This window comes from Myripristis murdjan, chromosome 14 (assembly GCF_902150065.1).
Source record: "Myripristis murdjan chromosome 14, fMyrMur1.1, whole genome shotgun sequence".
NCBI classification, from domain to species: Eukaryota; Metazoa; Chordata; class Actinopteri; order Holocentriformes; family Holocentridae; genus Myripristis; species Myripristis murdjan.
In genome coordinates, this window is record NC_043993.1 from 29,907,918 (window position 1) to 29,933,588 (window position 25,671).

Sequence of the window (25,671 nt, forward strand, 5' to 3'; positions counted from 1 at the left end):
AGAGAGGAAAGTGAATGAGCTGAAAAGCTTTCTACTCATGTTGAAGATTACTGTACTGATAAACTTTCAAACATAAGAAGCAAAATGTAGGGAGAAAAGAACTATTCTGATGTAGATAATTTACAAAGATTATTAAAAAAGTATATGGGACAAAGTTTTTTCCAAGTTTAATAACCCAAAGAGGCCAAATAATACCATATGATCTACTTCTCATAGGACCTACAACACATACCAAATACAGGAAGTCGCAGTACTCTGATAAGACTGATTACCTTGGAAAAACCCATCCAGACAACATGTTTTTGAGGGTTATTGTCTTTGATACGTTCACTTTGTTAAATCATTTTTTGACCCATTTTTTTTTTCCTTTTGCTTTTCAATCTTCCTTTGGCCATTATTTCCTTATGATTTGTACGTACCATCATTTCTATTGTTTATATTATTTATTTATTTGAAATTTTATGTTTATAACTTCACTTTGATTGTCACAAATTGAGATATATATTTATATGGTGCTGAATGAAGACCCGTGCTTGATGTTCCATGTGGAAAATTTTGTCTGTGTATTGGCTGGGTGAAATGTCCCAAAGATATTGTGGGCAGGGGATAATAAGCAAACTGTGTTTCTCACACCGAGTCAGCCGTTACTGTAATATATATTTGATACTTCTGCTAATTGAGTCGTGCCATTTCATGTTCATGCCAAAGTTTGCGTTTTGTTGCCGGTTTTCCCTCATGCTTGATTTTGTCATGTTGTAAGTGATTGTGATGTGGAATAAATGATTTGCTTTGAAGCGACTCTGGACTGAAATCAGAAATGATATTCACGTGCAGCTAGCTGATACACAAAACGTCAGCAACACTTACAAGGTCTTACTGCATCTGGAGAGGACACATATAGAGACAAGATGAATCATGTGACAAGTTTATACAGACAACAGTTCAATACAGCGCAGTTCAATCTGTATTGACAGTTCAATACAGAGGATTCCAGATTCAGTCATTTATTGTCATAAAAACTAAGCATGCTGGCAATCTGTCTCAGGATAGACACTATGATAATACTACTACAACTACTATTAATAATAATCATAATAAGTAGTGGTAGTAGTAGTGGTAATTATAATGATTATAATACATGTCATAAAAACTAAGCATGCTGGTAATCTGTCTCAGGATAGACACAATGATACTACTACTCATACTACTCATACTACTACTACTACTCATACTACTACTACTACTACAAATACTACTACTACTACTCATACTACTACTATTACTACTACTACTACTACAAATACTACTACTACTACTACTACTCATACTACTACTACTAATAACAATAATAAGAAGAAGAACAATTAGTAGTACTAGATGTAGTAGTGGTTATTATAAAACAGTAACAATTATATTTGGAGGAATATATAACATCCACTAATTTGTCTAATTTGTCTACAAAGATTTGTGACAAATAGCATTGACTGCCCTAAACTCTTAAGTGCTTTATTTTATTAAGCCCCAGGGTTAAGATATTGTGATTTAGGACATTATAGCCATTATATAGACATTCCTTGGCTGCAAACATCTTGTAGGCTAAATAAAACTGGCCCAGAGGGGAGAGAGAGAGAGAGAGAGGGAGAGAGAGAGAGAGAGAGAGAGAGAGAGAGAGAGAGAGAGAGAGAGAGAGAGAGAGAGAGAGAAACCTCCTATCTCTGTCTCTCGCTGCTGAGTCGTCGCCTCCTCCCAGCTCCTCTCCAGCTGCAGCCACAAACCAGTCAGACCAGACATGGCAGCCGACCGGGCCGGGACGCCACCTGAGGAGGAGGATGACTTTCATTCCTCAGACTTGGGGTCGTTTCAGGACCACGGCTGTAGTATCCAAAAGAGACAAGCCCGGGTCACCGTCAAGTACAACAGGAAGGAGCTGCAGAGGCGGCTGGACGTGGAGAAATGGATCGACGAGTGCCTGGACCGGCTCTACGCGGGACAGGTGAGACGCTTCGGAAGTCAGGTAGCCCGCTGCTCCCGTGGCCTCCACTGCCAGCAAGCCAGGGACAGCCTTTTTTTTTTTTTTTTTTTTTTTTTTTTTTTTTTTTGCTGGATTGTGTTTTTGACAATAATGTTACTTATACAGGCAAAAACAAACTTGTAAACTGTGTTTCAAAGCTGAGCAGTCAAAGGAGGAACAGATTAAAAAGATAAAATAAATTGCTAAAGACCAATCCTCAGAATAATTCAAACAAGGTCAAAAACATCACTTCATCCTCTTTCTTTGAATGTGACACAGTTAACGCGCATGTTCTGCATCTACTTTTCACCTCAGTCACTGCATATATTAACCTATTTCACTTTTCAGTATATAAAAATGATCTTGCAATCTGTAGAGTGCATCAAATGTATAGGAAAACATGGCTGAGGGGTTTTAGTTGGACCATAGTTGTGATTTGTAAGGCAAACAGAGATTGCATCATAATCCTGAGATCTTGGCTCTGTTGTTGAACCTCCCATCGAAGATCTATGAGGTGTTTTGTAGTATTGACATTAATAGGAGAGGTAGGGCAGCCTGGTTCTCCTTACATGGCCAGGCACCATGCTGAAGTCAGGTCCTCTGCTGTCCCCTTTGCTGCGATGTGGACGTGTCTGGGGATGCTTGCTGCCTTACATGGGCAGGGTCTTGGGCCAGAAAGAGGTATGAATGATGAGAAAAAGGAAGAGTTATGGGAGGGGATGGTTATGGAGGAGGGAGAGTGCCGTTGTAGGTCCCAGGAGGAGGTAAACACGACTGGCCACTGTGACAGAGTTGACAGGAAGCTTAAGCTCTCTCATGGGGAGATGTGGGGATGAGCGTCCTTTAGGACTTGAAGTGCAGGACTGTGTTGTCACAGGCATGGTTTTGATGGTTTGACTGGAAAACTAAATGGTCATGATCACAATGAGACAATGGTCTGAAAGAAAAGCCAATCAGCGGCCAGCTTTCACAGAGATCTGTTGCCCATTGCATCCTCATAGACTAAGGAATATGTTTAAGTGTGTTTAATTTGTCCTGTCCCGTAAAGCATTATGGAAAAATTCACATAAAAACATAAAAAGTCAGGAAAGATGAAGTTTCCTCTTGTTGCACCAAATCATCAAGTCGGTAGGAAAATTCAAATCCGTATTATTTTACTGGTTTTATGAGCAAAAAAGGTTAATGGGCTGTAGAGTTGGATTACTGCATGTGCCCAGGCACCAGCCTAATTGTACAATCAGTGCAGTGGTTTGGATGGACATGCGGGACGAGCCTGTCCCTCCGCTGAGCTGCACAATGCCTGTTTGTTCAGACAGAGCAGGCCACTGTTACAGTATTAACATGAACACTGTTACTATTCATCCCTCGGCCCAAAACAAAACATGAAAATGATGGACATTCGCTGTGTGCGGGCTGAAGCCTCAGCTGTTATGCGCACTTCAGATCGCTCCGATGAGAAACAGAACATTTGTCCTTTTTAGTCGTAAAGATAAATGTCTTTTCACAGTTTGTGCATCTTGTGTGAGTAAGAGTCTCATTCAAACTGTAATTATGTGTGTGTATGTGTGTGCTTCAGGAGGATGACATGCCAGAGGAGGTGAACATTGATGACCTGATTGACCTGCCTAACGACGAGGAGCGAGCCAAAAAGTTGCAGGTAATGTGATTCATGCACTTAGCAGGGCGCCGATTATCCTGAGGCAAAAAAGAGAGCTCTTCAAAAGACGAGGAATGACAGCTATGAGATTGACTATGAGATGGACAAAAAAGCAAGTGACATGATGCTTTGTTCAGGGGGCTAAACCCTTCATGAATCAGAGTTAAAACAGTGGAAGATTCAAGGAAGAAAACTGTATATAAATGCACATTGTGCAGAAGGAGTCAATTTACATGTGTCTTATTTTTTTTCCAATAGGAGCTGCTTCAAAACTGCAATAACAACACAGAGGTATGTTTTGAGTTGGAAAATATCATATCATTAGTCAGGATGGTGCACACATTATATCCACATATTGCATACCAAAATGCATACACACATTGCAAGACTTGGGGCTGCAGCGTCTGACACCTCCTACCACAGTCACTCCATATGCCTCAACAATAGCTGTCTGTACTCTCTGTCTCTTTCCATTTTTACCCTGGAACAATAAGCCTTTTTTAAAGATCAAATGTGGGCCTCACAGCGGCGACTTCAGAGATACAAACACAGCACCGAACAGAGAAAATGAGTGTGACTGCTGGGTTTCTTGCTCCAGAAGGAGTTTTTGAAACCTTAATGTGACCTGGGAGATTTGCATACACCTAAAATAGGTTCTCTAAAAAACATGCGTCATCCTACCAGCTGTGTATATCCACAAATAGAATTAAAACCCGAACAAAACAGGGGCATCTGAAATCAGAATGAAGGTAACCAGTCTGTCGTCTGTTCTTGGTTGAGGATGATTTTAGGAAATGCAACCGGCAGCAGCAGCAGGGTTTCTTTGATCAACATCCCTGGATAAATGTTTTTACACTGAACTCAAGAAGACGGCTCCAGCGGGAAGCTTGAGTTTGTTGCTTGATGATAAAGAAACCTCCACCTGAACAGCTGGGATTAAGATGAGGATTAGGATCTTCATTGCCGGTTAATGCCAATAACAGGAAGAACAAATAATAATTGGGGTTGTTCTGCCTGTTTCTGCTCCACCACCATAAAACTAATGACTTGTCATCAAAGACAGTAAACTGTTTAGGTTCAGAGGGTACAACCAAAGCAAACACATTAAACATTAGCATTAAGTGTGCATTCAGATCCCACTCTGGTAAGGTCTTGACATTGTGCAACACATATACACAAAAGTTACAAGGACAACGTATTTACACCACATCATGGCACTGGACAGAGTGGGAACTTCCTCTGGCACGGCCTGTCAGGTCCCCCCTCCCAGGGTCCGCACTGCTCTCCGAGGCCTCCTTTCCATCTATGGACAAAAACATGAAACACTCAAACAAGAATAGGTGGTGAATGATTGATAGTGATCTTCTTTGCCACTGTATTTTACACTACACTTTCAGTTGCCGAGGTTTTATCATGTTTTTTCCTGTAATGTACTAATGTGGTATCTTTTTTAGTGTTAATACTTTGTTCCATCCAGTCGAGCTGTTTTTTAATGGTGGGTTCAAACCGTAGTTTGTACCTTGGAACAGACTCAGAGCGCTGAGCTTTTGCTCCTCAGCCAATGTTTCAGATGTTTTCGCAGCATGAATCATTCCTGTCTTCATCTTTCTTTCTTTGTACTGTTAGGAACACGTGATTGTGATATCTTATTTTTTCTCTTTTTTTTACTTTTCACAGTTATGCTCATAGTGTTATCTCAGCGGCTATACTAGTTACTGAGTGAAAGAACCACAGCCACTGACGCAGGGTGAACTATGGTCCTTTCAAGTTGTCTTTCAAATTTTCAGAGAATTCTCAGAGAATCCATCCACTCAGTATCTGCTGCTTAAAGGGCTGAGGATGGCAGCCTGGACACACTTTACACCAGGCATGCATCTGTCAGCTCCTCCTGGGGGATCCCAAAGCAACTGGGATATTTAGTCCCTCCAGTGTGCTCTGGATCTGCCTCAGGGACCTCCCCCAAGATGCAGGAGCAGCTCCTCCTGAGGTGTGGATTGAAGGTCTGAACTGACCCTCCAGACAGGGTCCTCCACCAGACATTCCCAGATCACCGTCACTGCACATTTAGGTTTACTGGATCTGTCCAGCAAACCCCCTCATGATCTGATCCAACTCACCACCAGGTGATGATCAGCTGACAGCTCTGCCCCTTTCCTCACCCTAATTTCTCGAACATACGGCCACAGGTCTAATGAAGTGACTACAAATCTGATCTGACTCTTGGCCTAAGGAGCTCTAGGACCAAGTGTGCTTATACAACTTTATGTTCAAGCATAGTGTTCATTATGGCTGGTCTATGGCTACCGCACAAATCCAACCACTGAGTACTTTACTGGTTTAGATTGGTTAGGCTGTTCTCTGTCATCGCCAAGGTGAGCGTTCAAATCTCCCAGCCAAACTACAGTCTTCAGATGGTGTCTTCTCCAGGACACCACCAGTCTCTAAAAAGGCCAAAAAGTGCTCTGAGCTGCTGTTTGGTCAGCATCAGTCAGAGCCTTCCTCAGACTCTCCTTCACCGGGGCGAACCCCAACACAACAGCACTCAGATGGGGACAAACAAGTAACTCCAGGAGTCCTGTTTGGTCTTTGAGACTGTTCATAAGGGTTTTTTTTGAGAGGCTCTTTGTCTCTGACCTCACATGAGACCACTTCGCCTCGGGAGACCCTACCAGAAAATAAATGCTCTGGACAACACAGCTCCCACGGCCACAGGGGCACACAAACCCCTCCACCACCACAAGATGGCAATTCCATAACTCACAGAATATAGACTTAAAATATATGTTCATACTTGAGGTCGAGAACCTACCCATAGGAAATGTCCATGTATAGTTTGGTCCTTACAACAGCGGCAACCGAGAAAGAGATGTCATCTTTTTCTCAAATGTCTCAAATGGGCTGCTCGTAATGGCATAACCTGCATTCTGTATTTCATTCTGTATTTTAGTTATTATTTGCAATATGTGTTGAAGTTAGCATTGTTAGCATTCCTAGCTGCAGGGTAGTTCACCAGCTTGAGAGAAGAAATGCTGGCACACTAGATTGATACCACAAATGGAGCGGACCTGCTGAACAGATTGTGCTCCTCAGTCTGATGTGCAGATCCTCACTTAATAAAATGTCATAAATTTGACATTGTGAATTTAAATGAGGGTATTCATGGAACATTAAGTGTGTCTGGCTGTTTTGAAGCTTATTAACATCCGACACGCCCTTTTCTTGCAAAATGTGGATGATGGCCACCCACCAGCTATTCAGCCAGGTTTTTTATACACACATATTTCAGAGCAGGCCTATAAAGTCAGATTGATTTCTCTTAAATGAAATGAGACAAGTGCATTCATCTATACTAGCAATCTACAAAGCAATATATTTTTCTGTAAGCCTGTAATATTTGAATGTATATTTTTTTCTCTTTTTTCTTTCATTTGAGTAAATTCAAGTTCATTAAGTATAGTTGTTACATGCATTTTTTTCATTATAAAAGTTGCTGAAAATATATTTCAGTGTAAAAAATTGTATAAAAATAAATTTCAGTGAAAAACAAATAACAAAATGTAGGGAAATTAAACAAACAAAAAAACAAACAAAACATTCAGAGTATGCAAACTAATGGGAGTAAATTTCAAATGTCTATGTAAAGCTGCTGAAAAATTGGGATTGTTAAACATGAGTAAGAGATCAGTCTTTGTTAGTATAATTTTTTTTTTTTTTTTTTTAAAGAAATTATTCAGTAAATCAAACCAAAGGGAGGTTCTATGAAAACAATCTCCAATCGTTTCCCCCCTCACAATTACAAAAAGTGTATCGGGTTTTTATAGTTGGGAAAAATGTACAAATATTAGCTTTAACAGAATAGTACCTGCATACAATGTTAAACAGAATCTCTTTTATTCTATAATTGTAATATTTGTATCAGTGTCAGATTTGTATCACCAGTTTGTCAACAAATAGTTTTGGAAGAAAGAGGAAGTGTGCAAGGGAAAAGGTCAGAACAGTAACTTTAGCATCAAGCTTTGCTCTAGCCAAGTTTGATGAAGTCCCCGGAGGATCTGACTTGGAGGCTTTACTGAGCTCCATCGGGAATCACCCATCATGTGAAAAACAGGCACACAAACGATAGATCCATCATTTCAGGACTAGTTTGACATTGTTCAACAGTGTGTTGTGTACAATGCTATTGACAAAATTGACGGGCTTATTAGAAAGGACAGAAATCTGTCCAGAACTAGTAAAATAACGCCTGATAAAGGGACATGTGACATTATATTTCATGTTTCATCTCCTACAGCAGCAAAGAAAATTGTGGCTATGAGATGGAAAACCCCTCATATCTTAACATTTCAACAATGGGCTTTTACTTTCCTAGACATTGCATATATGGAACTCTCAACGGCCTGACTACACGGTGCAAGTGAGAAGAACATTAATGCATGGTCTCAGGTCATAGAGGTGCTCCAAGAGCATATTTTGGATGGTGCTTGACCTTGTAGGGTGGTGTCCTTAGGCTTGGCTATGTTGATGTGTATTTGTAGGTGGTGTATGTGCATGTGCAGGTGTATGTGCATATGTGTTGCATCTGTATACATGTTGGTATGGGACAAATGTGATACAAAGAAGGATGTTGCGGTATGGCTGGTCCCACAGGAAGAGGGAGGGGGTTGGGGGTGTTTGTTTGTTGGTTTGATTTTTTTTTTTTTTTTTTTTTTTATTGTTTCTTGTCTGCTATATAATGTAATTTATGTATGGAGGGAGAGCATTGTGTTGATTGTTTTTCTTGCTAAGAATACATACATAAATAAAAAACAATTAATAACAAAAAAACAAAAATGTTTCATCTCCTGTGCTCTTCATCAGGACTTCATCAGAGAGCTGGTGAGAAGGCTGGAGGGGGTTCACAAGCAGGACGAGCTGCAGAGCGAAGGCATCGAGCACCCGATCATCTGCCATAGTCACTACCGCCATGAGCCCTACCACTTCAACAACCCCCACCAGCCCCAGCACCAGCACCAGCACCAGCACCACAGCCGGAGCCACAACCAGACCCTCTGATCTCCCAGCACACGGCCAAGACTTTAACCCCTAAACCGAGCTTCCAGATTCACATATTTAAACAAAAAAGCCCTTAAATACTTTAACACCCAGTAAAAACAGCTATTAGTGATGTACCTTGCATTCATAGGCTCATGTTGTTGTTCGGTGGTGCATTTTTTTTTTTTTTTTTGTATTACACAGTAGAAAAAAATGCTGTCTAACACGTCAGTAACGTGAGGTTTTAGTGTTGGTCCCTCAGAATCAAAGAGCAAGGGCTTCTTTCTAGGTTCACCGTTTTGCACTGACGTTCAACAATCATACAGGGAGAAATCCGCTGAAGAGGAAGAGACAGGAGCCTCAGCAGACCGCAATGCAAGGCAGTCACAAAACATTTTGATCAAGGGTGCATTTCTTACTTTTTTTTCAACTGGAAAAACATGCCTCTCTTGCTCTCGCTATCATTATCTCCACTGCTATCGCTATTGCTCCCCCGCCACCGACGCAAACCCACAACTGAATGGGATGAGTTCAGGTATGAATGGCATTGAGGGAAATGTAGGAAAGTGAGGAAGAAGTAGACAAGGCAGACTGAGGGAAAGTAGGTGCATCAAAAAGTAAATCACACTGCACATCACAGATTATATTCAAGAGTATCCAATAAGGCAATTTTCCTTTAAAACAAAGTCGCCTTATAGTGAAACTGGGACAAAGTCAGGGTCATATGACATTAATGTTCCCCATTATACTGAACACTCAAGTCTTGTATGCCTCCGTTTTCTGGATATAGATCTGCATGTCTGACTTCATCCTCTGTTAAGTTGTGGTGGGCATGAATTGTTTTGGCTGTTATTTCTTGCAATGTTTACCAGCAGTGAAGATAAACCCAACATACCAATATCAATATACTTAGTGGTACAGTTTAACACTGGAATCAACCATACCTTTTATAGCGTTTTAATTATCCTTTGCTTTTATTTATCCCCTCTAATTTTGTGATAATATATCTGAATTGTGTAGCTACTACAATTTAAATCATGGTCAGGCACGTTCACTAAGTTTGAATCTTAGGATGTCTCAGTGATATTAGTCTTAAGCAGATATTGCTAATAAAAACATGTCATTCACTGCTTTATGCGGCTATATCCTCCATTTTCTCTCAGAGAATTTAGTTTCAACAAGTTGTTTTTGTATCAGAAAGTGTGGTTTCCAGACCTGAATTTATCAGAAATATGATAAATAACTAAATTATTTTGGAAGTATCATGGAAATGTGTTGAGCAAGGTGGCTGAACAGATAACCTGAAGAATAACTTCCACATGATTGGGCAAACCAAGAAAAAACATTGAATCAACTTAAAAAAAAAAAAAAAAAAAAAATCAACATGCTGAATTGCACTCGATGTCGTTGAGTCGTCATAGAAAAATCATAGGAACCATAGGGGGAAAAAAGGAATCTTATCCTCCTAAACATCAAAAATACTGCCTTTACCTTCCTGTGCTGGTGCTGTAGATAACATAAAGGTGAAAAGTTGACGTACGAACCTACAGGTTTGGCTGCATGACATTCAGGGGTGGGGCCAAGAATAGCATTTACAGTTTAGTCTTTAGGGCGCTGCAGCAACCAAGTGAGTGAAAAGAGACACTCTACACACAGATAGATAGATAGATAGATAGATAGATACAATCAGTGACCACTTTATCAGCTCCACCTGTACAATTTAATGCAGTTCAGTTCAATGCAACAGCTCTGCCATAAATCCTACCTTTTAACAAAGTTTGTAATGTTCAGTATTTGTGAAGAATGTATAAATTAAATTCTGTGTTTATTATTGAGGTTGTAGTTTGGTCTGAGGTCTTGTACTGGACAACATTATATTGAGAGGTGTTTCTAATTTTTTGTCCTCCCTATTTACATATACATGGGGGGGGGACAGAATAGTGGAAACACCTCTCAATAAAATGCAGTCCAGTCCAACAGCAGACTAACTATGAGCTCAATGCCAAACATAGAAGTGAATGAATACCTCTATTAATGTGACAAAAAGAAAAGCTGAGCATTACAGGCAGCAGGAAAGGAAACTTTATGGCACAACAGTTAGATTGGATTGTATTAGATTGTGCAGGTGGACCTAATAAAGTGACCACTGAGGGTAGTTGTGCTTAAATGGGATTTTAGTTTTACACTGAATTGTACACTAGGGGGCAGAATGTGACAGTGAATACAGGAATCTCTGGAAAAAGTTTTGCTGCTGGTCCAGCTACCATGATACAGTGTTGACCTGTTGGTGTGTAAATGTTGGCTCGGCTGGTTTAAAAAGGTACAGTACAGGTGTGAGGAGTTTGCACACAATCCTCTTCACGTCATTTTTGAAGCACCGTGCTCCATGTGTGACGCTGGACCCCTGCCTCCCCTATTTGACCTTGAAGATACATATTATGTTTGTCCATGTTGCTTCATATGAAGCTTCCCGCTGTGGAAGAATGCACTGTTGATGGTGTAGGAATGGAATTTGGACTCAAGGCCACGGACACTGAGTCATTCTCTCTTGTTCACTTTCTGTTGTTTTTTTTTTTCTTACAGAAATCATTCAGCACACACACACACATACACAGACACACACACATATAACATACACACACACAAAGTTTGCTGAGCTGATTAAAACCTAAAACACTGCAGGGCAACGCTCTGTCAAACTCAATCCTCCTTCACCATACAGTTAATGCAATTAGTATAATTAGAAGGGGTCCCCAGGGTGGGGGTGAGGGGTGGTGGGTTGGCGGGGCGGGGTGGGGGAGGAGGGGAGAGAGGACGGGACGGGCGTTTCCTCAGGAAAACATATCACCTTCTACCACAATAGAGCCCGTCAGGAAACCACAGCCAGCCACATTGCTCTCTTGAGCCGTCGAGCACTTGCAGACACACTCATCCCACACTCATCAGTCTCACACACACACACAAACACACACACACATGCACACACACCACAGAGCCTGGCAGCCTGCACGTCCAGCACATACCAGGATGACATTGTGCTGAAACACTGCACGACAATCACACCAGGTAAGCAGCAACTGTTCAATTCAGATGCAGTGTTTGAGTTCAGACAGGGATGCTTTATTCTCACCTGTCGGTCGGTGTGAGAGTTTATGTCAGTTCGTGTTTACTGTGGTAACCCTGACGATCAGTGCTCAGGTTCCTCTGGAAAATGTACTGAAGTGTGTTACAGGTCTCTCGTTAGAAGCTGTTTTTTTATTTATTTATCTAGCCCACATGTGCATGATTTGTTTTTGAGAATGCATCGAATCATCTATTAGTTTCCTCAGTCAAATTTGAAATGAATTTGATCACTGATCAACCGAGAAAACCCTTTGTGTCATTTGCATTGCTCTGCAAGTCATCTCATAATTACAGGGATGAAAACATCAAACTTTTATGTCATCTGACTAGTGGCTGAATACTAACTCAACATGAGAATACTTAGAAATCTATTATCTTTACCCACTTTTTTCTTAAACTTGTGGAGCGTTTCTTGGTCTGACTTTTGTGGCCAAGACTATCTAACCTCAGTGCGAGCTGAACGCTGCATTTGAGGAACTAAAAACAAGAGCAGCAGAATAATGTTGGCATTTTTGTAAGGCCAAGAAAATGTTTTGCATGAGTCCACGAGCCATCACTGTAGTTTTGTCAGTGTCCTCTTGTGAGGAGGCACACAAAAAAGGGGAAAAAGGAAGAAAGTTCAATTACACACATGTTGCATGTTTTCATGCAGGTGCCCTGGTTAAAACAAGAAAAAAAAAAAAAAAAAAAAAAAAAAAATCAGGTGAGATCAAATGGTTTAATAATGACACGCTCTAAGTGCTTAAAAAGCTGACAACAGAAAGCATGGAAACTAAATTTTACCCTAATCTCTTAGTCGCCTCATCTCTGAGATTTTGCACAATATATTAGAAAAACGCTGATTAATGTTCAAAGGCTGCCTTTCTAACTGACACAAACAAACTCAAGGTACTGAAAAAGACCATAAATCAGCAAAAGTGCCAACAAAGGTAATAACAGAAATTACTCCAGTCACAGAGGAATTACCCCAAACAATGACAATGGCATGGCCATGCACAAACCCATCCTCTTTCAAAATGCTGCGACCTGGGTACAGTTAATGGCTGTTTTGAGAGAAACAGCTTCCTGTGATGAATGCTTATATGTGTCTATGCATTCTTTCAGCATATATGACCTTTGTCTCAGTTACTTTTCTTCTTTTATCTCTAGTTTGCGATGAAAGATGAAATTCTTCTCGCTTTCACCTTTTTGCCCCTGAACCTAAGTGAGTCAGTAAGACATGATCCGGCTCTACTATTTTAGATATTTTCATATCTTATTAGAGATGACTGTTTTGAATGCCATAATCCACTGGGACATATGCACTTCTAATATTTCCAGTGAAGTTGCTGAGTGTCAAAGAGCAGAAGACGGTGGCTGTCCTGTGCAGCTCCTAAGTGTCAGTGTGAAGGAAAGAGCTGAAAAAAGAATAGGAATGTGCAAAGAAAAGTAAAGAAAAATGTAATGGTAAAAAAATCAAATAAAATCTAATCAATATAATGAGTTGCTGCTCTGTGTCATAACAAAATGTATAGCAATAGTTGTACATTTTTATGGAGCTGAGCAGGTTTTTTGCACTGAGAAAGCGACTCACAGACTGCTTGGGATGTCCTGACCAGTGTTTATGTGAATATATACAATGAATGTATATAATGTTAGTGACACTTCCTCTTTTAAAAGTCATTTCCTCTATGGATTTCCCTTGTTAATTCTATACTAATTGCAAAGGAGGGTGTATATTTTAAAGCCTTGAGATGAATGAGATGGGAATTATACAAAAGAGGATGCCAGTCAGTGTCAGGAGGATGTCCCTAACATTTTGCATACTTGGTGGATTTTAGTTTTTTAAATACCAAGAGGGAAATTTTTGACCTGACCTGGTGTGGTAAGATGTTTTCTAGAGATGTTTTCTCCTGCTTCAAATGTGGCAAAGGTTTTAGAGCAAAAATCTCCGGGATAAATTTACAATCTCTCAGCAAAGTTCTTGTACCATTAACTTTTTGCATAGAGAACTACTTCAAAATAAATTTATTTGGGATATTTATATGAAATCTGTTCAAAATAGTGTAAACTTGTGAAACAAAAGGCAAAATGTTTATCTGAAATATATGTCAAGGTAGGATCAGGTCTGCAATCGGTTTGTTCAATTTGGGCTCAAGTTCCACACTGACAATGATTTGTTCATTTCATGTCAGAGGTTTTTTGAAACGAGACATCATCATCATCATCAATTTATACAAGGGGTTGAACAATGGTTTCATATCAAAAACTAACTAAACTAATTCTGGCTTTCTTGCTGATCAACGCCATCAGAATATTTATGGATATTTATGGATGGAACCTCATATAAGTCAATGTAAAAGTTGTAACACTGAGTTGTAAGTGTAATCTTCTATCAACGCAGTGTAATGGAGATGCACAGATCAACATTTTAACAGGCATGGATATTCAATCTTGGCACCTTTCAGTATCTGATGAATCAAAATGAAGTGATGAAGAGATGGGCTAACTTCACATCACATCTCTCAGAAGAAATGGAGGACATAGTCACTGTCAGGCAGGATTATGGATTGCACCTTTAGCTCTGTCAATAATACTGCCTATTTTAGGACAAACTTGACATTTAGTCCGTCCAGTTAAAGAAAATGATTAAACATTGATCTGTTTGATTTTACTACATTACATATCTTGCCATAGATATGCATGCCACGGAGGAGAAAGGAAAAAACAAATCTCTGATCTCGGACACTTACCGTATCTATATGCTTGAAGGACATTGCCACCAGCTTGCCTCCAGAGAATGTCGAGCATTTTGTTCAGGAATTGCCATACTGTCATTTGAAGAGATAAAACTTCTTTAATTGTGTTAGATAAGCACAGGAAAGAGTCCCTTTACAGCAAATATTTGGCTTTATGACTCTCCTGCCACTCAAATAAAGATGTTTCTTCACCAGCTATGTCCAGCTCGGTCCACTGAGAAACATTCATAAGTGCTTATTTGTTCCTGACTGGTAATATTTATATAAGGTTGTGGCTCAGCGCATGTATATTGTCAGAAAAACATACAAAGCATCCTCTAAATGTGGCAATATTTACAGTCGTATTCCTTCCTATTCGCTTAGTGAATTGCATTATGTAACCAACATGTGAAAGGATGTTTTGGATTCCGGTTATATAAACATGTCTGATGGCTGTTATGCGAACAGATAAACAGTTTTCCAAATTTCATAAGTCTATTTTATAAGCATTAGTCACTGTAACCTAATGCTGTCCATACTGAAGCATTAAGAAACGTAAATTAAGAAATGCTAAGCATTCACAACATATATTCATGTCCAGTATACTTGGAATAAACTGATAATAATGCATATTAATATAGGAGATACTCTGCAATGCTTGCAATTGTCTGCAATAAATGGCTGCATGGTATTGCTCCACAGGACTGGATTTCCTTTTCCCATATCAGAAGATGCAATTGTGTACCAGAAAATAAGTAAATCTCAAAGAGAGCAGTGCATTATGAAGTTGATTTAATTACTTGTGGCTCATACAGACACCTGCAAGCTGGTCCTCATTTTTATTTTGCCTAATATGTATATTCTGCTGTTCAAACCAAGAGTTCAAGAGAAACTTTTTGTGCCACCAGTATTTACATGTTACACAATGTTCTTGTTTTTCAGTTCATTAAGAGTCTTAAGTGCAACCATGCCCATTCTAAAGAAGCTCCCGGGGAGGTCAAAGAGCTGCCATGAGTTCCCCAGAGTGAACGGCGAGCTCATCCTGCCCAGGCTGGACTTAAACCTGAGTGACCTAAATGATCTCAATGATCTCAATGACCTGAAGGAGTTCAAGGAGCTCAAGAAGGACCTGAACCCCTTTGAGGAAGTGGACCTGGATGAGGAGGAGAGGAACGGAGGTGACATGGGTCTCATCATGGGGGAGGTCCGGGGTAACCTGCAGCTCCGGTCCTCCCGTGATGGAGAGGAAGAGGAAAACGAGGTCAATGCAGAGAGGCATGGGGCGGGGAACCCTAAAGGGAGGCCCCTGAGGGGAACCCTGGAACGAATCTGTGGAGTGTCGCCCCTCAAGACCCTAGGAAAACTGGGGAAGGGGCTTCGCATGTCAGGACGACATGTGTGGGGGGGCAGCCACACCCAACGCAGCCCTGGAGACTCCAATTCACTCCCACCTGAGAGGGAGAAAAGAAAAGGACTGCGCAGGAGCTCCGAGGAAATCATGACCCTACTCCGGTGAGAAGAAGGAGCTAGAAAACATAAAATCCTATCTATACTATCAAAATGTAAATAATTCAGATTCCTGAGGCAAAGAGTAAAAAGCTGTGGTTTCTATAACAACATGGTATATTTGCAGAGTGCACTCAGAAAATAAATGGCCCTTTAAGGGTTCTTTGGTTAGAATAGTCACTCTATATTGAAATGAAAATGACCCAAAGAACCATCTTCTTTGTTAAAGTATAAATAAATAAGCAAAACCTTATTTTAATAAAACAAATTTCAACCATTTCATACATTTTAACAGAATTCTTCAGTATAACTATAGAGAATCATTTTAGCAAGCTGCTTTAGAAAGTATTTCTAAAGGGATTAATTATAGCACCAAAAAGGGTTTTACTACAGCTCAAGCTTTAAAAAAAAAAAAAATCACTTTGTATTTCTCTCTTAATACCAGACAGTCCACCTGCTGAGATACAACCAAATTGTAGAAATTCTTATAATAATAACATAACTGATTTTATTCATACTTACACAAATACATGAAAGAGAAGAGACTCCAATAGACTTGCCTCATATGACCTCATAATATAATATCAACAGGCATAATGTCAACAAAAAAAGGATCATCTGCACAAAATATGTCAAAAAAAAAAAAAAATAACATTCACAGCTAACAGATGCACAGCTCAGATAAAATAATAAACTAATAGACTTTTTTGAACAGCACAATTTGCATGCACTGGAGGAGAGAGTGCCAGGGGGAAGGGTCTATAATGGAAAAAAACAAACAAACTCTGGTCTACCCTCCTAGTCAGTGACACAGAATAGTTCAAGTTACAGTGTGCTTATTTCCTGAAGAATTATGTAATATGTTATAGCAACCTGTTGATCTGCGGAACTGCTTTTGTTTGCCAGTGCTATTTTATGACTTGCTGTGCTCAGTGTATGGGACTATTTATAACTGAGACATTGTCTTCACGCTAAACAGCAGCACAGTTTAGCAGGTGTGTGAATATGTGGCATTCCAAACATAGATGCTGCTACGTCATACTATACATCCCTTAATGCCCAAAACCCCGAGTCACATGCGCATGTTTCGACTGCAAGCATGACGATCTAATGATCAACATCAATAACTGCATGTATGATCACAGATTCTCATTGGAAGTTGATCACATTCAGTGGCACTAATTCATCTTATGTGTACTGTTCTGCTTTCTTGTAGCTTCACAGGCCGTCGTAAGGAGATTCGCAGAGAAAGCCTGCCCTGTGGGGACCTGAGCACAGACAGCGAGGCGGAGGCTCGCAGGCGACCCTCCTTCCTCAGGATGGTCAGTCTGGGCAAGCTGAAGAGGGAATCCATGTCAGACCGGGGCTCCCAAGAGGCTGAGGAGGAAACAGTGGAGGAGGAGCCAGAGGTCAAAACCAGAGAGCCTCTCTCAGGTAATAATGGTCAGACCAGTCATGGGAACATCAGGTGAACAATAACCGGTGTTGACGTATCCATGAAGTTTACTTCTGAGTTTTCTGACTCAAAAGAAGTCTGATTAATGTTGGAATGCCCACATCAAGAGTTTCCCTTACTGCAGTCTATTAATGAAGAACTTTGCACTTCCTTGTTAGCTTCAGCACTGTTTCCTCCCAATCCTAGACAACTCTCTGATGAGGCTGAGCGGTCCCTAGACCCTGAGTCACTGGGTTCAATCACCACCAGACTGTGAAATCAGGAAATGACCGCACTTCCTCCTGCTGCAGGTTCCTCCAGATAGAAGTTCAACCAAGCTACTGTTCACACAGCACCGCAGGGAACCTGGATAGGAATAGAAGAGTGTGCACAATAAAGCAACAAATAACTCAGTTTGATACTTCTGATTATGTCAGTCAGGCAGATGCAGATCCATTCAATAACCATAGCAACAAATATAGCTTTTCCCCTCTCTTGGCCCACCCTCTTCCCTTGTCCCCATTCTCTAGTTTTTTTGCAGAAAAATGTAGGTTGATTTTGCTCCTTTTGCCCCCCACAGTGCTGGAGATCCTACAGCTGGTCAACCACAGGGACCTTCTCTTGGCTGACACACACATTCAGGAGCTGGAGCGAGAGTGTGAGCTGCTTTCCCTCCTGCCCACCTCAACCAATCCTACATTTGCCCCCAACTTTAGTGCAAGTACCCCTCCAGGCATGGACCCCTTAACGCCCCCACCCCTGGATGACCCATACAGCCCCAATGCAACGCTGGACTCAAGCCGGCGGAAGGCTAAAGATGTGGAGCTCCTGTATGAGGCCCTGCAGAAGGAGATGTGGGATGTGGTGCGGGAGTCCCTCCGCCAGCCCAGCGCTGGTCCAAACCTTGGGCTGGTGGTGCTGGTGATTCAGCAGGAGGAGCATGCCGATGCTGCCTGGGCCCTGAGAGAGGACACCAAACCCCAGCGAGAGGGCCCCTTTGTCCAGCCCAGCCATCGGCCTCGGCGGCTGAAGCTGAAGTGGAGGCAGGCAGTGGCCGAAGCGGCAGACTGGAGCTTGCCCCAACAGGTGGACACCCAGGCGGGCCAGCTGGCCTCCTACCTGGAGCGCCTGAGGAGTCGGATGGTGGATGACCTGGATGCAGCGAGGAGGAATGCTGTGTCCATCTACCCTGAGGAGTTTGCAGCTTTCCAGGTGTATGTAGAAAGTTACCATCGGGCTGTGGCCAAACGTCTTCGGACCATTACCAGCGGCCCACTACAGATAACTGATGTCTACTCACTCCTCGACTGGTTCTACAACATTTACAACAGGTATGTCTCAACAGATCAGACAGTGAATCTTGACAGTTAAGTAATTTCCTGAGGTAATGACACATGCCAAACTTCAGTTACAACCCTGAACATTTATATGTATAGAAATGATTCAATAATGGTTTGTTACTTTCCATCAGGGATGTCCTAGGAACCATCGGCACAACCACAGCCATAAACTATTCTCCACTGGAACCCATTCTGCCTCAAGACACAGTAGACAGGCTGGAGCAAGACTGCATCAGTATTGTCAGGGTAAAAAACTGTTTATGCATGCTTGTTTCTTTGAAAATCTTTATAGCGGATTCAATGTAGAGATTGTTTCATTTTGTGACTTTCAGGAGAAAGTGACGACAGAGCTGATTCAGGTTCTGGATGAAGAGGAAAGGCGATGGGCCCAGACTCTGCACATAGAGGAGTATCAGTCCCATCTAGCACGCTCTGTCATTCAGGTACACTTGCAGTATTGAAAATCTGTTGGGAACTAATTACCAAAGGGTTTTATTAGCTATCACATTCGATTTCCATTTGGCCCAAGGTGCAGATACCTGATGTGTTGCTAATGTATTTCACTATTTCAGAGGCTGAAGGTGGACCTGGACAGATCCACAGCTGTGAACCAGTTTCTTGGTGCAAGAGTAGCTCACTGCAGTCTCATTGGCCTGGCTGACTTTCTCTATAGGTGAGTAGAAGGTGTCAGAAAGTGCTTATGCTAAGTTGTAAGTAAAATGTACATGGAAAGTTCCTCTCAAAATGTTGTGCAAAAGAATTTAATTTAGAATCACTCAGTAGTAACAACACTTTTTCTGATCAAAATATGGTAAAGTTAGGATCTTGGAAATTCAGGCATTTGTGCAATGTCTCCAGAGTTTGTGATTGAATACCAGTCCTCAATAGTTTAGCAGCACAGTCATAGAAGATCATACATCTAGGTAGACATTTCTTGTATTAAGTGCTCAGCTGATGTTCATAAATCTCCATGTCTCCAGTTTCCAGAGGAAAGTGGAGATGTTCCATGAGACGCAGGCAGAATTTGGAGATCGAGGGGACGGATACGTTTCAAGAACCATAGCTCTGGTCAACTGCTGCCCTCCTCTCAGGTAAGATGCACAATGATGGAATAAAAATATTCATTTAATCTCAATTGAATCCATCTTCAGCAGCTGATAAAAATGTTTGCTTGATATTTCTGTGCGGGGGTCTAGGTCCTTTGTGCAGCGCTGCAGGCAGTGTGACCCACAGGGCAGCGAGGAGCCAGCACAGCGAGCCGATTCCTCCCTGGACAGGATCATCAACCAGTCAGTGAGGGTGCTGACCGACAGACTGTTTGAGCACATCAGGGTGAGAACACACAAGTCTGGTAGTCATAAAATCTTACTTTCTTCTCATGGAGTTCCCACCATGGCCATCATGTAAAGTTCTAAAAAATGTCTTCCTTCCTGTGTTTTTACTTCAGAAAAGCTGGAACAGGATAAAGTAACGGAGTGTTTTTAGTTTCATTTGGCTTTGCTGTAGAGATATCAAACTGAAAACCACCGTCTATGTTTGTCTAAAGTGACTCACTCATGAAAATTCCCAGATACTCTCTGACGTCCCTGAATTGATTTATCAAATTGCTTGACTGGAAGGCAATTCTCAAGATACAATCATATTGCTAAAATTCCATGACCAGTGGGAACCCTGTTTAGAATAAGTTAAAAAAAAAAAAAAAGACAGTCATATCCTGCAATAAGGCAGACCCCTTATAGTATAAACCTAGTGTCACTTGAGTGAACAGAATTCTTAAACCATGTGCGTTTATATGGGCAACAAGTCAAATTATAGTATGCCTCTGACCGATATTTTCACTTGTTTTGAGAGAAGTGCACTTGAAAGGCACATTACTGAATAACATGTCTCCTTATGAGAGATTTGTCTGCGGTGAGTTGTGTGGAACTTTCCAAATGATTTGTTTATCTCTGATTTTCACACCCCTGGAGTATGTCAGCTGGTCCTTTTGCCACTCTTTGCCATGATAATCAGAACTCTGTTTGTTGTCGTTTCAGCCTTTCTTTGACAAGCTGATAAAGAGAAAGTGGCTGAACAACACTGAGGCATTTGAGGCCATTGAAGCCAGCATCAAACAACACTTCAAGAAGTTCAGAAGGATGGACGCTCCGCCATATCAGGTATTACTTGTTTCAGACAGAAGTAGCATTTATGTATGTTTACGTATGTTGCCCTTTACTGATGATTTCTGTCACCTGATTGACAGACCCTGGTGGGTGAGGTGCACCGGCGGGTCCTGGTGGAGTATGTCCGGGCCATCATGCGGGGACGGGTCATCTGCACATCTTTGAAGATGAGGAAGAGGATGGCTTTTCGCTTGCAAGATGAGGCCAAACAACTAAAAGGACTTTTTAAGGATCTGGTGAGTCTGTTCTTCAAGTAACAATCTAGATTTTTTTTCAGTGAACTGGGCATGTGTCATTCAAGAGGACACCTTTTCTCCTGACACCTGAAATGGATGCAAAACTCTTTTTGGACTACTGCTACTCACTTATGAAGTGCTGTTTTTGCCTCAAGTAAAGGAAATCACTGAATTGCAGCAACTTTGAAACCATTTCCACAGCCATCCTATGAATCTTTGAATCAAATCTCTGTGAAACGTGTTTGTCTAAGAAAATGTTACATAATTGAGCCGAGCAGGCTGAACACCCAAAACACCCACTGACCGGTCAGTGAGGCAAATAAGTATATAAAAAACAAAACAAAACAAAAAAATGCTGATTCTTAAAATCACTGAACAAAACTGGCTCAGGGAATGCAGAGTCTGATGGCTGTGAATGGAGCCTGACCCGTGAGCTTCCTAGGTCAGGAATAACTCAGACAGTGTTGATACAGGAGTGAGCTCTGAAAAATGGCTGCCGTCAGTGAGATGGAGATAGATGAACGAGGCTTACGTTAGCACCAGCCAGAAATGGGAGCAGAGTTTAGAGGAACTAGGCCTGACAGCATGGCATTTGCCCCCTCTCTGTGTGTAAGTTCAAACAAGTGTCCGTCACCTCGGCTGACAACAGGAAGCTGCTGTGTTCAGAGGGAACTTCCTGTTCCTGTCAGCTGGCTGGCTTTGATGTAGCTCTGGGATGGCCTTGATGGCCTTCGCAGAAGAGCGGGGCGAAATGCCTGTGGAAACCGGGAACTAGGGTAGGATGAGTTTTTAATGGCTGTCTAAAAACGATACCGTTATTTTTAGGAGAAGAATTCTGCTTTCTTTTCCTTATCAAGTGTTTGAAGAAAATGCAACTTAGAGGAACATGGACATTTGTTTTTCACTGTAATGACTGGAATAGTTAAGCCTATGACCTTCCCCTGTTGTTCATTTGATTTTCCTATGAAGGTTTAATGTTTATTAGAACGTTTGCTGATAAGACTTCATCTTAAAGATCTGCATTTAGGTAAAATTATTGCACTTATACCTCATGGAAAGTAACTGTTACAAGGTTCTGGCACTTTACTTGAGTATCTCCATTTTGTGAGACTTTTTGCTTCATTTCAGAGGGAAATGTACTCTTTACTGCATTTATCTAGCCTTTAGTTTCTTTGCAGATTAAGGTTTTACGTGCAAAACATGTGATGAGCTCATAAAATATGATACAGTTGTTAGAGTTCAAGCTTGCCAATATACAGTACAGGTTACAGCATTAATAATTGAACCATCCTTCTCAATGACTTCTTTCCCTTATTAAAACTAAGTGCATTTTACTGCAAATACTTAAGTACTTGTACTTGAAGATTTTTTTTAATGCAAGACTTCTACTTTTCCTAGAGTGTTTTTCAATTATGGTTTTGACTCTTTCACTTAAAAAAAAAACAAAAAACAAAACCAAAAAAACTTTGGCACTGAATGTCCAGTCCAATCGCCTTTGAGCTGCTCATTGTGAAAACAAATAACTGTTCTTCCGTGATAATGAAACTGTTGCTAATGTCTTTGTTTTCTTTCTGTTTGCAGGAATCAGGCTCGTCCTGGTTGGACAGTGTCATCTGCCACCTTGCTGACATCATTCTCCTGGAGGACACCCCCTCCATTCAGATGGAGGTTGCGGTCCTAGTAAAAGAGTTTCCAGATATACGGTGAGACTTTCATCAAATTGTGAAAATGATTACAGTTTTCTGTAGCAATCAGGCGAGCGCCTGTCACAAAAACACAATTCGTCATGCCTGTACCCCCGAAGGCCCTATATTTTTTATGCTTACTGCTACACATTCACAGTGCTGTTTTTGGCATTTAGCCGAAGCTAGGAAAAATCTAAGTGAATGTATGGTCTTTTTGTTGACACAATGGATCAAAACAAGGAAAAGGAGTGCGGAAACATATCTACATTAACTTCGCTATTTTTGGACAGGAGCTAGGGTCTGTTTTGAGAGTGGAAGAGGCTGCGGGGCCTCGAGGGGAGTCCCAGCCCCCAAGGCTGTTTGTCCACAGCTTAGGGCTCAGGTGATGGTTGGCAACCCACCACTGTGTGTGACGCATAAGCCTCAGTGGAGCAGACAGGAAGCTGCTGCGGAGTACTTCCTATTCCTGCCACCCTGCAGGAGACAGTCTGGTGCCACACTTGGAATCAAAGAGGGGGAGGTGTAGAAGAAGAGAGCAAAACACAGTGGTTCAGGCCTAGAGACATGCTAACTCACCGCTTGACTTGCCTCTTTTGTTTACTGTATGGTATCCCCTGCTGGTATTTTAGGAGATCAAAGGCTGCCGGCCTGTGCTGTGCTTTGTTGGGTGCTTCATTTGGCTGCAGCGGGGCCCATTCATTCACACACATGCGCGCGCACAGGCACACACACACTCTCACATCTCAGTCTTTCTCACCTGGAGCTGACCTCGTGTGTGTGTTACTGTAAACGCCACATTTCCAAAAAGTTGAAATCTGCTCTGTTCCTCCGGTGCTATGACTCAGAGAGATGAGACACTGACTGTGACTCAAAGGCATTTGTTAAATACAAACAGACCCAATTTAAATCAACACCCGTCTGCCACCACCCCCACCCCCACCCCTCCACCCTCTTGTCTTCCCTCCTTCCTTCCTTTCCACAGGAAGAAGCATGTCTCCACCCTGCTGAACATACGGGGGATGATGCGGCAGGCGGAGCGTCAGGAGATCCTGAATGTCGTCAAAGACTTTGAGTGCAGCAACGTCCTCATGTGCCGAGACCACGCCCTCTTTTCCGACATCCCCATCACCTCAGAGGTGCACTGCATCAGCCTGGGAATCCTCCGCCTGGCTATGAGCATCACCAACTGGTTCTCAGAGCACCGGCCGAGGCGACACCGCAGGAGCATGAAGAGCACAAACCCCCAACCCGCTGAATCCCAAACTACAGACGACATGAACAAAATACACAGAGAAAACTAACCTCCGGTCTTTAATGTTGACATGGATGTTTTAGCTTTAAGGATGAACAGGGATGTGTGAGGCATATATGAGAACAGTCACAGAGACACTGTGAAAATACTGATGAGATGTACATGCACCTTGACGAAAGATTGGTCGCGCCAAATATTGTTACCAGTGATATCAAAGCCATTTCAAAAGAAACTTGACCTCAGGTACTGCTCGTACTGTACATGCTCAGTGACATGAAGACATTCATCCATCTCCAGATGTGCATTTTTAATGGAAATGTGAAACACACTGACAGTTTTCCTGTGTAAAAGTATTCATCATGAAGTGTTTAATGTTGATATACACATGCACACCAGTAAACAAGCGACATTGTACATTCTTGCGAGGTCTTCTCAAAAATGTTATTTCTTCAGTTTGTTAGCCTTGTATGCCTCCGATTATTGCGGAATCTAATACTAGCAAATGCAATGCAATATTATCTATAGAGCAATATACTGTTTAATACATATTTACTCGGCCAGTCATGTAACTTCATAGTTGCTCTGTGAGTGCTGTGGATACTGCACTGACTTCCTCTGCTCCATTGCTCGCAGTACTGTTCTCTGGTATTTGATATAGAGCTTATGTATGTGAGGATATAATGTATGTAACTTGTAAATGTTTTGAACTATCACTGTGAACGAAATACATCTGTTGCTGGAAGATTAATAAAAACCCATTGATTGGGTAGACTAGACAAATTCAGCATCTCATTTATTGTGGCTGGGGTTAAAAAAAAAAAAAAACACTGTACTGTATTTTAGTGCAATTTGATAAAAAACATATTGTTGCTGACACCGTTACATCACCTTTTGAAATGGATAAGCTATTGTATTTGCACATATTGCAACTGTGTTGCACTGGCTGTTTCTATCTTTAGGTGCTGTGGCCCCTTCCCACGGGAGTGCCAGACACTTCAGCCTACGAGTCTACAGCCATGCTAAACAATATGTACCAAAGGGCACTTTGACAAACAGAAGCGGGACTGAGGGTCTGACGCAGAATCTATGTGAACATCCATATACACACATACTTTATGCCTTAGTTGTTTATCTTAGGGAGTTATTGTTCAGTGAAGTGAAATCTTGAAATGTGGGGCTCCACCATGGCTACTACATGACGCTGTGCCTCTGTATAACAAGAGGGGTCATACCCCCGGGGTCTAACAAGGGGATGTTTTTCGATAAACAAAGATTTCCTGTTGTCCACCGAGGTGCAAACGGATGCTTTTATTGGAGCCAAGTTTACGCTATGCACTAGGAGGGAACTTCCCCTCAGCCGCTCAGAGTTGAGGGGCAGCAATGGCTGATCTTTTTCATGTCCGACCCGCTCGTGGGCTATTCAAAACAAAGTCAGCCGACCGCAGCAGGGGTGCTGTGCGCTCACATACTGCATACTGACCTCTCTTAGCTTGCAGGTCTACCTCTCAACTCA

General features: G+C 41.6%; 2 protein-coding genes across 3 annotated transcripts; both read left to right on the top strand.

Annotated features, from left to right (window-relative positions):
• The first annotated feature begins 1,743 nt into the window (after positions 1-1,743).
• ppp1r14aa (protein phosphatase 1, regulatory (inhibitor) subunit 14Aa) lies at positions 1,744-11,694 on the top strand. 2 transcript variants are annotated; one of them, XM_030069548.1, is made up of 5 exons: positions 1,744-1,993; positions 3,588-3,668; positions 3,927-3,959; positions 8,526-8,726; positions 11,665-11,694. In XM_030069548.1, the coding sequence occupies exons 1-4, from the start codon at positions 1,790-1,792 to the stop codon at positions 8,718-8,720; spliced, it is 513 nt and encodes a 170-aa protein (XP_029925408.1). In that variant the 5' UTR covers positions 1,744-1,789; the 3' UTR covers positions 8,721-8,726; positions 11,665-11,694. The 2 variants fall into 2 exon arrangements, with proteins under 2 accessions (XP_029925408.1, XP_029925407.1); XM_030069547.1 differs by lacking the exon at positions 11,665-11,694 and having other exon boundaries at positions 8,526-9,832.
• exoc3l2a (exocyst complex component 3-like 2a) lies at positions 11,647-24,903 on the top strand. Its single transcript, XM_030069545.1, has 13 exons — positions 11,647-11,765; positions 15,482-16,051; positions 17,262-17,479; positions 18,061-18,811; positions 18,952-19,066; positions 19,153-19,263; positions 19,393-19,493; positions 19,801-19,911; positions 20,017-20,152; positions 20,857-20,979; positions 21,066-21,221; positions 22,803-22,924; positions 23,889-24,903. The coding sequence occupies exons 2-13, from the start codon at positions 15,507-15,509 to the stop codon at positions 24,205-24,207; spliced, it is 2,808 nt and encodes a 935-aa protein (XP_029925405.1). The 5' UTR covers positions 11,647-11,765; positions 15,482-15,506; the 3' UTR covers positions 24,208-24,903.
• The last annotated feature ends 768 nt before the right edge of the window (positions 24,904-25,671 follow it).